At 43.6% G+C, this 18,230-nt stretch overlaps 1 protein-coding gene across 1 annotated transcript in view; it reads right to left on the reverse strand.

Annotated features, from left to right (window-relative positions):
• Positions 1-10,364, reverse strand: part of ACAT2 (acetyl-CoA acetyltransferase 2) — a 26,095-nt gene extending 15,731 nt beyond the window's left edge. The window contains exons 1-4 of the mRNA XM_060753667.2: positions 10,223-10,364; positions 4,090-4,224; positions 1,414-1,595; positions 19-136 (exon numbers count right to left, since the gene is read on the reverse strand). Of these exons, the coding sequence (XP_060609650.2) occupies positions 19-136; positions 1,414-1,595; positions 4,090-4,224; positions 10,223-10,286 (499 nt within the window). The 5' untranslated portion in view covers positions 10,287-10,364. The remainder of the gene's footprint in view (positions 1-18; positions 137-1,413; positions 1,596-4,089; positions 4,225-10,222) is intronic.
• Between the last annotated feature and the right edge of the window lie 7,866 nt (positions 10,365-18,230).

Raw genomic sequence — 18,230 nt, forward strand, 5'->3', positions numbered from 1 at the left:
AAAAATCTTGTCTCTTACCAGTTATGCCCATATGGTAACGATAAAAGGCATCCGTCAAACCATCATGGATTATGCTATCTTGCAAAGAGGTTTCCCCCATCTTTACACCGGCACGCATGTGAATGAGATGTGGTGCCTGCAAGCAAAGCATTTTGAAATATATAGAATTCTGAGATGATATTTCTTGGCAGCCTTTGTGTATCAGATGTAAGCTTGAATACATCCTTTGTTTGCATGTGTAGTCGTATTGTTTATTGCCCCGAACAGGCAAGGTAAACAATTGTTGACCCCAGAATCCCCTCCTGAGCATGTATGAAGATCACAACAAACAAAAAAAAGGGGGGAGGGGGCAGATTAGACTACCTCATCAGTTTCTGCACTCCACCCCGATATGGTAAAAACCCACTTAGAAGTTTTCTAATGGTTTCTAGAAGGATCAAAATGTTTCTGTTCACTTATGCAAAGCTGCTCTGACCTGGTACTTTTATCTCACATATGCACATTATTATTTTTGAGTAAAAGATAAATAAAACATGTCAAAACATTCTTTTTTGTTCAGTGTAGGAATCCATCCATACTTTTCCCATATTATTTCTGTCTCTGTGACCAATTTTTTTGTTAAAAGAGTCATATTCAGGAACATATCTACTTTGTTAACTGAGGCATAGGGAGAAAGGAAGAAACATGCCAAGAGGAAGGCACATCAAGAAAACCCTTGTTGTTACCTTCTCCTGTATGGCAGTTGGGAATGAATCTATTTCTTGTCTCCTCTCTGTTTCTACTATCATTCTGATTGGTTGCGTAGAACGGATACTTTTCTACTGCAAGCCTTTATTTTAATATCTGTTTCTTACATCTGAGTATGTGCTGTGTGCTTTGAGATCTCTCTCTGCGTATGTGTCAGAGAGATGTAGCGATTGGTGTTTTTCCCTCTCTTTGAAACCTTAGAAGAGATGGGTATTAGAATAGCTCAAACTCAGTTCTTTACCATGAATAAATGTAGTTAGTTCTTATTATTGTAAAAATTGAGCATCAGCTCATTAGCGAGTGGAGTGTGAAGTGCCATTGGTTCTGGTTGTAAAAAATTTAGCTGATGCTCAATTTTTAGTATCCTGTTTGATTTTTGGATGCTCTGCTGTATTTTAGGGTGGTTTACCCTAACACATACTTGGCCATGAGCGATTGCCCATGATGATGTAGTAACCAAATAAACTGAAAAGCAACCCAGATATGACCAAGAAATTACGACTGGTAAAGTAAATTTCCCTGGTAGAACCAGTCAGGCTCAGGCTTGTTGCACTGAGATTCTACTGCAAGTTAGATTATGCTACAGGTGCAGTCCAAGCCTTTCTGTTTTCACCATGCCTGTTTCTTGAAAAAAAGAATAAACCCAAGAGATCAAGTAACGTTCACCTTGCTCATGTTTTCCATGCCTCCAGCCACAACAATGCTGGAGTCTCCTATCATAATGGATTGGGCCCCAAGGCACACTGCCTTTAGGCCTGAACCACAGATCATTTGGCATGTCCAGGCTGGAACCTCATATGGAATCCCTGCAGCGACACTGGCCTGTCGAACCGGATTCTGACCAGCACCTGTAGAAGAAAAATGGACTCAGGATTTTTTAGAAAAAAACAAGACCAAGCTGGCTGTCCTCCATCCCTCTTATTAAAGTTTTGCCTTTATGGAAATGCAAAGTGAAATGAAGACATGATCTATGGCTGCTAACGCTGTTAACATCCAGTTCTGTTCTTGTCTGGTAATGTTAGTAACTAGCTGTTTCTTCCAGAGCCAAATGTTGCTTTGGTAGAAATGTTTGCGTCACTCTGGATTTCAACACCTGCACTTTGGTTACTCAAGTGACCTTTAATCTAAAGTTTCTGGGTGGCCCTTCTTTACCTTTGGGATGTGCCACAAAATTGATACAGGTTGAACTTTGTTGAAACCTTCAGTCACACTAAATAACCCCTTTATCTTCTTTTAGCAGTTTGAGACCAAGCTAATAATTAGAAATACAGGACTCTCTTCAGTTTTAAGGTTAGTTGGAAAAAAGCCAACATCTCAGGCCCTGTTCTTACTATGGTCATTCTAGTAAGAGCTATAAAATGGCAAATGCCAAGCAAAGAAACTTATCTGTTGCAGCACAACCTTTCCGAAATGCCCACCTCAGCAAATACATGTGGTCCTCACTATGCTAGCATGCAAATAAGGTCTAAATATACAATTATTCCACTCTGTATTTGATTGATTTAGTTTAGTGTACTTTTAACTGAACTGCTATCTTTTAAATTTTAATCATTTACATAACAACTCAGCTATTTCCAGGTTAGTTTTTTTTCCTTGCAGGCAACCATGCATGGAAGAACCAATGGGGGTTGCTTTACCTTTTATAAAATAGTAGCATTGAAGAGATTTGCTAACTATTCAACTTTTCCTTTTACTCCTGCTGTCCAAATATGTTTGCCATGCAGTCTAGAGACGATAATTCACGTCTTATAAAATGGGAAAATTGAGGAAATTAAGCAAACTATGTAACTTGTCTTATTCTGCTGTGTCAGCTGGAGATGATGGGACATGTCGTTAAACAGATCTGGGTGGCTTGGGACGTTTAGGAACCCTTTCATACTAATAAATTATGGTGCTATGATGATATTGTAATTATCATGATCCCATCCTATGAAATCCTGGGACTTGTAGTTTAGGGAAGAGCATTTAACATTCAGCCGGAGAACTCTAATGCTTCAACAAACTACAAACACCAGGATTCCATAGGATATAGCCATAGTAATCAAAAGTGGAACAATAGCTCCAAAATTATGTAATGTGAAAAGGGTTAGGTAAAGGGTAGAACAAAACAGAAATGCGGATAATAGTATAATGGAGAACAAATAGAGAAGGCAGAAATGTATAAGGGAATGGTACTGTTGAGAAATGTTACATTCCTAAACTTGGCATAAATTGTGTCTATCAGATGGGAAGGAAGGGATGGCTATCAGAAAATAGGGTAGACTGATGGGATACAGCAGGCATGGGAACTATGAATCTGTCTAAATATTGTTACTTTGCAACTCCCAGCATCCCCAGCCAGCAGGATCAATGGTAAGGAATAAATAAGTAATTAAATAAATAAATAATAGTAATAGTAGTAGTAGCAGCAGAAGCAGCAATAATAATAATAATAATAATAATAATAATAATAAAGCTTTATTTCTCCCCAAAGGACTCAGTGAGGTTTCCACACACACAAAGGTAAGCATTCAGTGCCTCAGGTAAGTATAAATGTATCAAAATAATAAACAATAAAGCAACAGTAATAACAGTGATCTTACAATGAAGAATTAAACATTGTGATGAGAAATAAAACAAAACTATCAAATATGACATAATTAACTAAAACAAAGTAAACACTACAACCAACATCCTAAAAACAATTTAAAATAGTTACATTATAAATGGCTGGGGCTGATGTTTATTTAAAATGTATCATAGCAGCCATATAGTACAAGTGGGACTAGCCAAGTGTTTAAGGTGTCTTGGTCCCCCTCCTCTCCATATGCTAAAGTGCATAGGTGCATTTTTAGAAGTTTCTTAAAGGAGAGGAGGGTAAGGGCCATTAAATGCTAATCAAGGTGGCCCATTGCAACATTCACACTTGCCTCAAGCAGACAAGAGTTCTTTCTCCCACCCTGGACCTTCCACAGACATTTTTTAAAATTTGTTTATTGGTTTTTCCCCCACTCCCACCCTCCCCTCCTTGTACATACAATTTATACATCAAACTACAGAAGTTACATTTGAAATATCAGTCTCAGTCTTATTTTTTCTACTTCACATCTGCCTTCCACAAATATATAAACCTCACTTGCCTAGATTCCAAAAGATCTCGCAATCTCTGAGGATGCCTGCCATAGACAGGAGAGAATGCTTCTGGAACATGGCCATACAGCCCGGAAAACTCACAGAACCCAGTGATTCTAGCCATGAAAGCCTTAGACATCACATATAAATGCACCCTTCATTGATGCATTCCAACAATTCTAAAGTGATTATGACTGAAAACCTGAAACAATGGATTCTTCAGAGACATACCTGCAGCCAAGACTTGTCCAAATATAACCTCGGACACTTCGCTGGGATTAATGTTTGCCCTCTGCAAGGATTCCTTAATAACTACAGAAGCCAACTCATGGGCATGCAAAGTGGACAAGGCCCCATTGAAGGATCCTAGAGAAAACACAAGTGACGTTTTCAGACGAGTCACAAGCATACTGTAATTCTAATTATTTAACCCATGTTAGAAAAATCATCCTGACTCCGAACGCTAGCAAAACATACATGTGCAAGTAACATTTGTGCAGTGCATTGTATTCCCCAATAAATCTGTGTACACAGGTGTATATGATGTTCATTCACTATAATCTGTTATACAATGACTTGCAACCAAGTCCCAATTCAATTACTTATTCCTAAATAAAGATTAGAAGACAGAATTTTTTAACACCAAGTGTAAACACAAAAGACATTATTGCTTAAAGAATACACACAAATAATGAGGTCACACTGGTTAAGAAAGAGTTTTGAAAGCAACCTTGGTCTTTGCTCCATTACCTTATGCAATACCTTAGTACATTTCATATGATACAAAGATATCACAAACCACCTTGAAGTGAATACACCTTGATTAATTTGCACAGAGCAGATTTCCACATCTGGCAAATTTACATATTTATTAGTTTCACTGGCCTTTTCTGTGAAAAAGTAAAAGGAGAGAGATGCATTAAAAGGAGAAATTTTCCTTAAAGGGAACAGGCAACTTCTCTGCAGCACCCAAGGAAAGGCTATATAATTGTTATCAAAGGCGGGAGGGCTCTAAGCATAGTCAGTGGTATTTTATTTATTTATCTATCAGGAGCAAATCAAGGGTGCAGTTGTAATGCATTTTTAAAAACAAAACAAACCACAGTTTAGAAACTTGATATTATATTACATGTCCTTTGACCAGAAGCTCGCCACTTGGGAGTGCTTCTGGTGTTGATATAAGAAGGTCCTCCACTGTGCATGTGGCTGGGCTCAGGCTGCATTATAATAGGTGGTCTCTGGTTTGCTCTTCTCCACACTTGCATGTTGTGGACTCCACTTTGTGGCCCCATTTCTTAAAGTTGGCTCTGCATCTCATGGTGCCAGAGCGCAATCTGTTCAGTGCCTTCCAAGTCACCCAGTCTTCTGTGTTCCCAAGAGCAGGCATGTAGCCGGGGGGGGGGGGGGGGGGGGCCTCGGGGGGCTTCAGCCCCCCCTCGAAATTCTCATGGTGGTTCGCGAAAAGGCCTTACTGGTGCATTATTTAAACTGTTATGTTTATTAATATCATGATTTGATTACCATTCTCAATATATCCCATATGTATGGGGGTATTGGGGTAATGATACAAAAGGTTTGCTAGGCTAGACCCTCTTTCACTCAGACTCAGCCCCCCCCCCAAAACTCAGCCCCCCCCGAAACCCCCCCTGAAAATTTTTTAGCCCCCCCCCCGAAACGAAATCCTGGCTACGGGCCTGCCCAGGAGGGAGTCTCTCATTTGGTATCAGCCATAACTTGAGGCTCAAGGTTTTAGCTTGCCACTTTTGGACTCTTGCTTGCTGAGGTGTTCCTGAGGGTATCTCTGTAGATCTTCAAAAACTATTTCTTGATTTAAGGCGTTGGCATGTTGGCCGATATCTGAACAGGGGATGGGCCAGAGACGTCACTGCCTTGGTCTTTTTATTATTGGCTGCTACTTCCCGGCAGATGTCAGGTGGTGCAATACCAGCTAAACAGTGTAATTTCTCCAGTGGTGTATGGCGCAGACATCCTGTGATAATACGACATGTTTCATTAAGAGCTACATCCATTGTTTTAGCATGGTGAGATGTGTTCCACACTAGGCATGCGTACTCAGCAGCAGAGTAGCAAAGCGCAAGGGCAGATGTCTTCGCTGTGGTCACCAGAAGCGACCAAATACTCAGAGGTAATAGTCCAAAGTATCAGGATTACATAAAATCAGAAGCTACCTTTATAGTATCTCTCTATGTGAAACAAGTGCTGGCTTCCGCTTCCTTCTTAAATGAAAGGTTATTATAGAATCATAAATTTAGAAGATGTCCAATGGGACATTTAGTTCCACTCTTCTGCTCAACACAGGATCTCCAGCGAAGGCACCCCCAGCAGGTAGCTGCCTGGCCTCTTTTGGAAGTCGTTCAGAAAAGGAAACCCCACCATCCCTCTCATCAATTAGTTCCATTGCTGAACTGCTCTTGCTGGTTGGCTTTATACCAGGCATGGGCAAACTTTCTAATTTGGGGGCCGCATGGTGGGCTGGGGTGGGGTGTGTGGGCTGGGAGGGAGGAGGTCCTCCCCAAGTCCCCTCCCTGCCCTTTTCTCCCCTTCCTCAAAAGGGTTGGTCTTGGTCAGGATGAGATGGTAGACAGGAGAGAAAAAGTGTATCCATGAGAACCCGTATTTGCCTAATCGTGATATAGACTGCTAGACTCCTAGAGCTGGATGAGACTCCCAAGGGACATCCAGTCCAACCCCCTGCCGTGCAGGAAGGCACAATCAAAGCACTCCCGATAGACAGCCTATGTGGAAAAGTCTCTAGAGAAGGAGACTCCACCACACTTCAAGGCAGCCTATGCCACTCTCCAGGAAGTTCTTCCTAAGTTCTCCCAGACCTCACACCTCTGAGGATGCTTGCCATAGATGCAGGCGAAACGTCAGGAGAAATGCCTCTAGAACATGGCTCTATAGCCCGAAAAAAACCCACAAGAACCTAGTTCTTCCTAATCTTTTCAGTCCAATCTCTTTCCCTGCCATTTGAATCCATTGCTCCCTTGTGCCCTGGTCTCTAGAGCAGCAGAAAGTCAGTCCACCCCCCCCCCCCCCCCCACTCCTCAATAAGGCACCCTTTGAAATCTTGAAACATGGTTCTCATGTTCCCGCTTTACCTTCTCTTCTCCCAGCTAAATATCTCCCAGGAGGAAGGAAAAAGCGAAGGAAGAAAAGAAGGAAGGAAGGAAGGAAGGAAGGAAGGAAAGGATGGAAGGAAGGAAGGGTGGAAGGCAATGAAGGGAGAGAGAAAAGAGAGAAGGAAAGAAAGACAAAAGGGAAGGAAAGAAGGAGAGAGAGAAGGGGGGAGGAAAGAGGGAAGGAAGGACGAAATGGTGGAAAGGAAGGAGGGAGAGAGAAAGAGTAAGGTAAGGAGGGAAGGAAAGAGAGAAGGAAGGATAAGATGGTGAGAGAGAGAGAAGGGCCTGAGAAAAGAGTCCAAGGGGCCGCATCCAGCCCCCAGGCCCGGGTTTTCCCATACCTGCTCTACACTGTAGAATAAATACAGTTTGACACCACTTTGAACCTGCATGGCCCAAGGCTAGGGAATTCTGAGATTTGTAGCTTGGTGAAGCAGCAGCATTCTTTGGCAGAGAAGGCTAAACATCTTGTAAAACTACAACTCCCACAATTCCATAGCACTGAGCCCTGGCATTTAAAATGGTATTTTACAGCATTCATTCTATAATGGAGATGCACCAACTGTCTAGGCCCAGTATGGATAACCTGTATGCCTCAAGGTGTTTTGCTTGTCCATCTGATAAACTAGCTTGGGCTTTTGGGAGCTGGAATCCCAAACACCTGAAGGGTCACAGGTTGTGCACCACTGGTCTAGAAATTTCAAAACCTACTCCTGTAACATCAAAACGGAGCCCCCGGTGACGCAGTGGGTTAAACCGCTGAGCTGCTGAGCTTGTTGACTGAAAGGTCGCAGGTTTGAATCCAGGGAGCGGTGTGAGCTTCCACTGTCAGCCCCAGCTTCTGCCAACCTAGCAGTTTGAAAACATGCAAATGTGAGTAGATCAATAGGTACTGCTCCGATGGGAATGTAACGGTGGTCCATGCAGTCATGCCAGCCACATGACCTTGGAGGTGTCTATGGACAACACCGGCTCTTCGGCTTAGAAATGGAGATGAGCACCACACCCTAGAGTCGGACATGACTGGACTTACTGTCAGGGGAAAACTTTTACATTTACCTAACATCAAACCATCAACACAGGCTAAAATACTGTTTGCCTTCTTATCTTCAGCATCACGCTCTGGCTCAGGTTCAACTTATCTATTCCTCTGCTCATTAAAAGTATCTTAGCGTTCCTCCCTTGCAACATACAAGGTCATTCCCACACATTAATTTGGCCAAAGAGAAGCTGGTTATCTCTGGTCGTGACAGCCTTCGTGCAAAGCAAAACTTAGATCTCTGTGTGTCTGTGTTCCTAAATGCCAACAAAATGGCTAAGGAGGTTGCTCTCAGCTGAGTAAAGTGTTTGCCATCCTATACCTATCATTTTCTCTATTTAATTTCATTGTGCTGTATTCATTTCAGCCCATTTTTTGGAGGATCTGTCCCTCGATTCCGGAATGAGTTCCCTGACACACACACATTGGAAGAAGAAGAGCAGCCTTGAGGGTTTCTTAGTTGAAGGAAAGAGTGGGCTTTATGGTCCTACGAGTTGTGGCCCAATCAGAGCAAGAAGCAAGGCCGGGGAAGCAATCACAGCCTCTCCTTACAGTGGCTCCAGAGGCGCTGACCAATGGCTGCAGGCAAAGCACAGGGGAGGGAGGAGCTGCCTCAGTCATCCCTTCCCAGGTACAAGGGAGAATCAACAATGCCACTGGGATAAATAAGGCATTGATTCAGGTCATTATTATGGGCTGCGTGAGCCTGTTTATTCTGGAGTCAACCTTGAGAAACCCAGATGCAGGGTGCAGGTTCTCTCTAAGGCAGGCATGGGGAAACTTGGGCCCTCCCTCCAGGTGTTTTGGACTTCAACTCCCACAATTCCTAGCGGCCTCAGGCCCCTTCCTTTTCTCAGTTTCTCAAGTCGCTCCTGATATTAACAAAATTAAATAAACATAAACATAATCATAATATGTATTGTCGAAGGCTCTCATGGCCAGAATCACTGGGTTGTTGTGAGTTTTCTGGGCTGTATGGCCATGTTCCTGAAGCATTCTCTCCTCCCAACAAAGGATTCCCCTAGGTAGTAAGAAACCAAAGCTTGAAAGTGCTAGGCCATTAAATGCTAATCAGGATTGCCAATTGCAACTTTCACACCTACCTCAAGCACACAAAGAGTTCTTTCTTCCACCCTGGATATTATTCCACTGATATATAAACCCCATTTTCCTAGTTTCCAACAGACCTCACAACCTCTGAGAATACCTATCATAAAGGCGAAACGTCAGGAGAAAATGCTTTTGGAACATGGCCAGACAGCCGGGAAAACTCAAGGCAACCCAATAATCATAGGAACCTTAACGACAAGATGTTGAATTGGGATGACTTGATTGTGAAGACAAAGTCCTGGGGAACTCATTCCTGAATCGATATGGGTAGGGTATCCAGAGTGTATCTATGATGTAGGATTAACCAAGTCTGACATCTTTTTGATGGCCATGGCTCAATGCTATGGGATCATGGGAGCTGTGGTTTTGCAAAGTCTTTTGCCAAACGACAACCCCCAGATTCCACAACATTGAGGTATTGCAGTCAGGGTGATCTCAAGGCGCATTAAATGTACAGAGTAGGTGCACCCCTGAGCATGACGTAGCATTGGATTGTGGAGTCTCAGGTAGATCAGTTCGACTGACCGCCTTTAGATTAGCTTTTGATTATTGCCAAATCACTGTAAATACTTCTTCACACTAGAGAATGAATCCACTTTAAATCCGGTTTCTGCCTCCTGCAGAATTCTGGGGTTTGTAGTTTAGGGAGGCTCTTAAAGGCTCCTCCCTAAACTACAAACCCCAGAATTCTGCATGAGGCAGCAACCGGATTTAAAGTGGATTCATTCTCTAGTACAGTGGTTCTCAACCTGGGGTCCCCAGATGTTTTTGGCCTACAACTCCCAGAAATCTCAGCCAGTTTATCAGCTGTTAGGATTTCTGGGAGTTGTAGGCCAAAAACATCTGGGGACCCCAGGTTGAGAACCACTGCTCTAGTATGATGAGGTCGTAAGGCAGGGTTTTTGTTTTGTTTTTTGCATTCGTGCGTGCTTTCTATAGACGTCCAACAGAGATGCCGTGCTTTCTTGACGGTCTGCAGCATCGCCCGCCCTCCTTCCTTCCTTCCTACTCAACGTGCTCGGGGCTCATGAGCAGCCTTAGCCTTCCCTTTGCGAGGGTCCTCCTCACTCACCCACGGGAGTCCTGACTGCAGCCACGAACACGACTGCTTCCCCGGCGGCGGCGGCGGCGCTCATCCTGGCTCCTCTGGCAGCGAGCAAGCTGTTCCTGCAGAGCAAGCTCCGTTCTATCTGTAAACCAGGGCCGCGCGTTCCCATTGGCTGGCCGACACGCCTCCCGCCCACCCCCAGCGCTTACATCATGAAGGGCTTGCCTGGAGGGGGAGAGAGGAGAGGATGTCACGTGGCAGAGGGGAAGGAGGAGAGCAGCACGCATTGCTCTCATTATTTAATTCCAAAGCCCAGCTTACCTGTCCTGACGTTTCTCCCTCTATAGAAGCATAGACAGGGCTGTGGCACGGCTAGTTAGTAACCAGCTGCATTTAATCACTACTGACCCAGAGGTCATGAGTTCAAAGCCAGTCTCCGTCAGAGTGAGCTCCTGACAATTAATAGTCTAGCTTGCTGTTGACCTATTTATTTATTTACGACATTTATATGCCGCCCTTCTCACCCCGAAGGAGACTCAGAGATGCTTACAAGATATACATACATACATATATATACTTACTTACTTAGGCAATCCCTCGTTGGACGAGTAAGATGGTCTTCCATTATGCGTTTCCCTGTGGGTTCGTAGGTGGCTGTGGAGCCCTATTCTTCATCCGCATCTTCTCCCACAGTGAGGGCATTGGTTTCCAGGTGGAAGGCGGTCCCGGTCAGGGTTGGCTTGACGCGCCTTCCTCCTGGCACGTTTCTCTCTTTCACCCTCCACTCGTGCCTCCTCGAATTCTGCAGCACTGCTGGTCACAGCTGACCTCCAGCTGGAGCACTCAAGGGCCAGGGCTTCCCAGTTCTCAGTGCCTATGCCAGAGATTTTAAGGTTGGCTTTGAGGCCATCTTTAAATCTCTTTTCCTGTCCAACAATGTTCCGTTTTCCATTCTTGTTCAGAGTAGAGCAACTGCTTTGGGAGACGGTGGTCAGGCATCCGGACAACGTGGCCGGCCCAGCGGAGTTGATGGCAGAGGACCATCGCTTCAATGCTGGTGGTCTTTGCTTCTTCCAGCACGCTGATGTTTGTCCGCTTGTCTTCCCAAGAGATTTGCAGGATTTTCCGGAGGCAGCGCTGATGGAATCGTTCCAGGAGTTGCATGTGACTTCTATAGACAGTCCACGTTTCGCAGAAATATAGCAGGGTTGGGAGGACAATAGTTTTATAAACAAGCACCTTGGTATCCCTACGGATGTCCCAGTCCTCTCTACTTCATTCAGGAAAATGCTGCACTCGCAGAGCTCAGGCGGTGTTGTATTTCGGTGTTGATGTACATATATATATATATATATATATATATACACACACACACACACATACAATACATTATATTATTAGCATAGTACAATATCAGTATTATATATTACTATATTGTACTATACCAGTGATTCTCAGCCTGTGGGTCCCCAGACGTTTTGGCCTTCAACTCCCAGAAATCCTAATAGTTTGTAAACTGACTGGGATTTCTGGGAGTTGTAGGCCAGAACACCTGGGGTCGCACAGGTGAGAACCACTGTACTATACCATTATATTGTAAAATTATTAGTAACATTACATGTAATATAATATATATAATTATAACATCACATATTATTAGTAGTATTATTATATTGTATTACATTATAACATTATAAATATATGTATATGCAATATATTATATTGTTGTTGTTCATTCATTCAGTTGTCTCCGACTCTTCGTGACCTCATGGACCAGCCCACGCCAGAGCTCCCTGTCGGCCGTCACCACCCCCAGCTCCTTCAAGGTCAGTCCAGTCACTTCAAGGATGCCATCCATCCATCTTGCCCTTGGTCGGCCCCTCTTCCTTTTGCCTTCCACTTTCCCCAGCATAATTGTCTTTTCTAGGCTTTGCTGTCTCCTCATGATGTGGCCAAAGTACTTCAGCCTTGTCTCTAATATCCTTCCCTCCAATGAGCAGTCGGGCTTTATTTCCTGGAGGATGGACTGGTTGGATCTTCTCGCAGTCCAAGGCACTCTCAGGACTTTCCTCCAGCACCACAGTTCAAAAGCATCTATCTTCCTTCGCTCAGCCTTCCCTAAGGTCCAGCTCTCACATCCGTAGGTTACTACAGGGAATACCATGGCTTTGACTAGGCGGATCTTTGTTGCCAGTGTGATGTCTCTACTCTTTACGATTTTATCGAGACTGGACATTGCTCTCCTCCCAAGAAGTAAGCATCATCTGATTTCCTGGCCACAGTCTGCATCTGCAGTAATCTTTGAACCTAGAAATACAAAGTCTGTCATGGCCTCCACATTTTCTCCCTCTATTTTCCAGTTGTCAATCATTCTTGTTGCCATAATCTTGGTTTTTTTGATGTTTAGCTGCAACCCAGCTTTTACGCTTTCTTCTTTCACCTTAATTAGAAGGCTCCTCAGCTCCTCCTCGCTTTCGGCCATCAGAGTGGTGTCATCTGCATATCTGAGGTTGTTAATGTTTCTTCCAGCAATTTTCACCCCAGCTTTGCATTCATCAAGCCTCGCACATCGCATGATGTGTTCTGCATACAAGTTAAAAAGGTTGGGTGAGAGTATGCAGCCTTGCCGTACGCCTTTCCCAATCTTGAACCAGTCGGTTGTTCAGTGGTCAGTTCTTACTGTTGCCACTTGGTCCTTGTACATATTCCTCAGGAGAGAGACAAGGTGGCTTGGTATGCCCATCCCACCAAGAACGTGCCACAATTTATTATGATCCACCCAGTCAAAGGCTTTAGAATAGTCAATAAAGCAGAAATAGATGTTTTTCTGAAACTCCCTGCCTTTCTCCATTATCCAGCGGATATTGGCAATCTGGTCTCTCGTTCCTCTGCCTTTTCTAAACCCAGCTTGAACATCTGGCAACTCTCGCTCCATGTATTGCTGGAGTCTTCCTTGCAGGATCTTGAGCATTACCTTACTGGCATGAGAAATAAGGGCCACTGTACGGAATTTTGAGCAGTCCTTCGCATTTCCCTTTTTTGGTATGGGGATATAAGTTGATTTTTTCCAGTCTGATGGCCATTCTTGTGTTTTCCATATTTGCTGGCATATGGCATGCATCACCTTGACAGCATCATCTTTTAAAATTTTAAACAGTTCAGCTGGGATCCCGTCGTCTCCTGCTGCCTTGTTGTTAGCAATGCTTCTTAAGGACCATTCAACCTCACTCTTCAGGATGTCTGGTTCTAATTCATTCACCACACCATCAAAACTATCCTCGATATTATTATCCTTCCTATACAGATCTTCTGAATAGTCTCGCCACCTTCTCTTGATCTCTTCAGCTTCTGTTAGGTCCCTGCCATCTTTGTTTCTTATCATACCAATTTTTGCCTGAAATTTACTTCCAATGTTTCTAATTTTCTGGAAGAGGTCTCTTGTCCTTCTTATTCTGTTGTCTTCTTCCACTTCCATGCATTGCTTATTTAAAAATAGTTCCTTATCTCTTCTGGCTAACCTCTGGAATTGCACATTTAACTGGGTATATCTCCCCTTATCACTGTTTCCTTTTGCTTTCCTCCTTTCTTGGGCTACTTCCAGTGTCTCAGCAGACAACCATTTTGCCTTCTTGGTTTTCTTTTTCTTTGGGACATACTTTGTTGCCGCCTCCTGAACAATGTCACGGACTTCTGTCCATAGTTCTTCTGGGACTCTGTTTACTAAATCTAGTCCTTCAAATCTGTTCTTCACTTCCACTGTATATTCGCTAGGAATGTTAGTGAGATCATATCTAACTGGTCTGTGTATTTTCCCTGCTCTCTTTAGTTTTATTCTAAACTGAGGAATAAGAAGTTCGTGATCTGAGCTACAGTCAGCCCCAGGTCTTGTTTTCACCGACTGGATGGATGTCCGCCACCTTTGGCTGCAAAGGATGTAATCAATCTGATTTCGGTGTTGACCATCTGGTGAGGTCCATGTATAAAGCCGTCTTTTAGGTTGTTGGAAGAGAGTATTCGTTATACACAAAGGATGTAATCAATCTGATTTCGGTGTTGACTATCTGGTGAGGTCCATGTATAAAGCCGTCTTTTAGGTTGTTGGAAGAGAGTATTCGTTATACACAGCGAGTTTTCCTGGCAAAATTCTATCAGCCTGCGCCCCGCTTCATTTTGTTCTCCCAGACCATGCTTGCCTGTGATCCCAGTTGTCATTTGACTTCCCACCTTGGCATTCCAGTCTCCTGTAATGAAAATAATGTCTCTTTTTGGTGTATTATCCAGTAGGTCCTGCAGATCCTCATAGAACTGATCTACTTCTGCTTCTTCAGCAGCTGTGGTTGGGGCGTATATTTGGATCAATGTAATGTTGAAAGGCTTTCCTTGCACTCGAATTGAGATCATTCTGTCATTTTTTGGGTTGTATCCAAACACTGCTTTAGCTAATTTCTTATTAATTATGAAGGCTACTCCATTTCTTCGGTGTTCCTCTTGTCCACAGTAGTAGATCTGGTGGTCATCTGATGTGAAGTGGCCCATTCCAGTCCATTTCAGTTCGCTGACCCCCAAAATGTCTATCTTTAGTCTTGACATCTCACCAATAACAACATCCAATTTGCCCTGGCTCATAGATCTTACATTCCAGGATCCTATGGTGTGCTGATCTTTAGCGCATCGGATTCGTCGTTCACCTCCAGTACCGTCGGCGCTAGCCTTCCTTTCGGCTTTGAGCTAGCTGCGTCGTCACATCTGAGGCTAGTTGAACTTATCCTCTGCTCCTCCCCAGCAGCATTTTGACCGTCCCGTCTTGGGTGGCCCTTCACGGTTTCGCTCATGACATCATTGAGGTGCTCAAGCTCCAGCGCCACGATCCTTTGCTGGAGATATATTATATTACATTATATTATATTACATTATATTATATGGTTAGCATAGCATAAGAGACAAGGTGGAACTGTCCCCTGGGCCCCCCTCTCTTCACTCTGGCCCAGAGCGGCAGTTGGTGCTTGGGGGAGGGGTCACCAACAGGATGGAACTGTCCCCTGCCCACCCACTCTTCAATCCGAAAGACAGTTGCATATGTCAAGTAGGAAATTTAGGTACCGTTTTATGCGGGGAGGCTAATTTAACTAATTTACAACACCATAAAACCTTCCAGCAGTATGTGCAGGAATGAGGAAGTACTCCATAAAGGATTCAGTGTCACAAGTGGATGGTGAAGCGGCAGCTCCCCGCTGTGGCCAGAATCGAGCATACCCTCATGAAGCCAGAAAGCTGGAATGTTAAACTGCTTCTGTGTCTGTCTATATAGCTTTGTGCCTAAATGGCACTGAAAGTTTGCCACGTATGTGTGCATACGGGACTCTGGGGTGTATGGCCACACAATAAACAGCTTTTTTGCAGTTTTAAGATCCAACTTCCGTGGTGTCCTTCCAAGCCCTCTCCAGTGGAAAGGGGACTCCTGCATTTCGGATTTGGATTTAAGGAGTATTTTGGATCTCTGCCCCTTCATCCCCACTATGCAGAAAAGAAATATTAGGAGGCTGCCATATATAATTTTGGTAGATGAACCCCCTACAGTGTGCCTGCTGTCATTGATGCCGCAGTAGACACTGGGGTTGAGCTGGCTTCTGGCTTTATTACAGTGTTCAGTCTTCACGTGTCGAATGCTGAAGAGGTATCCTTGGGATTATAAAGCTAGCATAGCCATTCATGATTCTGGCATTGGAAAGAGTATTCTGAGTGCCACAGTCTAAAATGGAAACTCTCTCAAGTTAAATTGCTGGGCATGTTTGGTCTGCAGAAGAGAATGTTGAAAAAAGACGTTATTGCCATGTTTAAATAAGTGAAAAGATGTCATAAAGAAGAGAGAGCTGGCTTGTTTTCTGCTGTCTTGGAAACTAGGACTAGGAGCAGGAAATGACAGGAAAGGAGATTCCACTTGAACATAAGGAAGAACTTCCTGACTGTGAGAGATGTTCAACTGCTTTGGGAGACAGTGGTCGGGCATCCGGACAGTGTGGCCGGTCCAGTGGAGTTGATGGTGGAGGACTGTCACTTCATTGCTGGTGGTCTTTGCTTCTTCCAGCACGCTGACGTTTGTCCACTTGTCTTCCAAAGAGATTTGCAGGATTTTTCGGAGCCAATGCTGATGGAATTGTTCCAGGAGTTGCATGTGATATCTGTAGATAGTCCATGTCTCACAGGCATATAGCAGGGTTGGGAGGACAATAGCTTTATAAACAAGCCCCTTGGTATCCCTACGGATGTCCTGGTCCTCAAACACTCTAGGCTTCATTCGGAAAAATGCTGCACTCGCAGAGCTCAGGAAAGTGTTGTATTTCAGTATCAATGTTGACTTTTGTGGAGAGGTAGCTGCCAAGGTAGCAGAAATGGTCAACATTTTCTAATGTTACGCCATTAAGCTGTATTTCTGGCATTGGAGAGGGATTGGCCAGTAACTGCTGGAAGAGCACTTTGGTTTTCTCGATGTTCAATGACAGGCCAAGCTTCTCGTATGCTTCTGCGAAGGTGTTTAGAGTGGCTTGTAGATCTTCTTCTGAATGCACAGATGACGTTGTCATCAGCATACTGGAGTTCTATAACAGATGTTGTAACCTTGGTTTTGGCTTTCAGGCTGCTAAGGTATTAGATTAGAATAGTTTTGATTAGGAAATGTGTGTGGGTAATCATGCTGTCACTTTCTCTTCTTTCTTTCAATGTTGATTAAATGCAACGGCAACATGTTAGGACAGGCTTGCCTCAACAGTACTTTCTGTTGTGAAATTTAGTTTGCTGAGCAAACAGGCTTTTGACAAGCTACTGTTTCTCTCCTTGAGCTCTATTTCTTCAGTCTGAGATAATTCCCACATTATTGACCACAGATAATTAAAAATTTACTCATAAATAAATGCATAGTAGTCATGATAAACTTACATCGCTTCTGTAGATTATGATTAACTGCCAAATTAAGGTGAAGTGCTTGTGTCATCAAGTGAAACATTTAGAGTAGTTAGTAAATCTACAACCAGGAATACTTCTGAACTTTGTTGCTTATTCATTCAGTTGCTTCCAACTCTTTGTGACTTCATGGGTCAGCTGTTGCCACCCGCAGCTCCCTCAAGGTCAAGCCAGTCACTTCAAGGATACTCTCCATCCACCTTACCCTTGGTCGGCCCCTCTTCCTCTTTCCTTCCATTTTCCCCAGAGTCATACTCTTCTCCAAGCTTTCCTGTCTTCTCGTTATGTGCCCAATGTCCTTCATCTTTGCCTCTAATATCCTTCCCTTCAGTGAGCAGCAGGACATTATTTCCTGGAATATGGACTGGTTTGATCTTGCTGTCCAAGGCACTCTCAGCATTTTCCTCCAACACCACAGTTCAAAAGCGTCTATCTTCCTTCACTCAGCTTTCCTTGTGGTCCAGCTCTTGCACCCATAGGTTACTATGTGGAATACCACTGCTTTAACTATGTGGATCTTCATTGCCAATGTGATGTCGAGATTGGTCATTGCTCTCCTCCCAAGAAGTAAACATCTTCTGATTTCCTGGCTGCAGTCTGCAGTAATCTTCACTCCTAGAAATACAAAGTCTGTCACTGCCTCCATGTTTGCTTGTTATCAATCAGCCATAATCTTGGGGTTTTTTTTGTTTGTTTAACTGCAACCCAGCTTTTGCACTTTGTTCTTTCACCTTGGTTATAAGCAAAATGTTAAAGCAATGTGAACAAAATGTTAATACCAAGAAACCACCACTTTGTGAGCACTACATAGGTAATCAGGAATGGATTAAGAATGCCTTTGGAAATCAAGCCCTATGAAATTTAGGGTGTTGGGTATGTTATGCTTTAAGAAAAGAAGGCCAAGAAAATACTTGATAATCGGGTTGTTGTAGGTTTTTCCGGGCTCTATGGCCATGTTCTAGAGGCATTTTCTCCTGAGGTTTCGCCTGCATCTATGGCAAGCATCCTTGATAATCATTTTTTAAATATTTGAAAGAATATCACATATTTTCTTCTACTCTAGAGACTAGGGCCA

The sequence above is a fragment of the Anolis sagrei genome, chromosome 1, assembly GCF_037176765.1.
Source record: "Anolis sagrei isolate rAnoSag1 chromosome 1, rAnoSag1.mat, whole genome shotgun sequence".
Lineage (NCBI taxonomy): Eukaryota > Metazoa > Chordata > Lepidosauria > Squamata > Dactyloidae > Anolis > Anolis sagrei.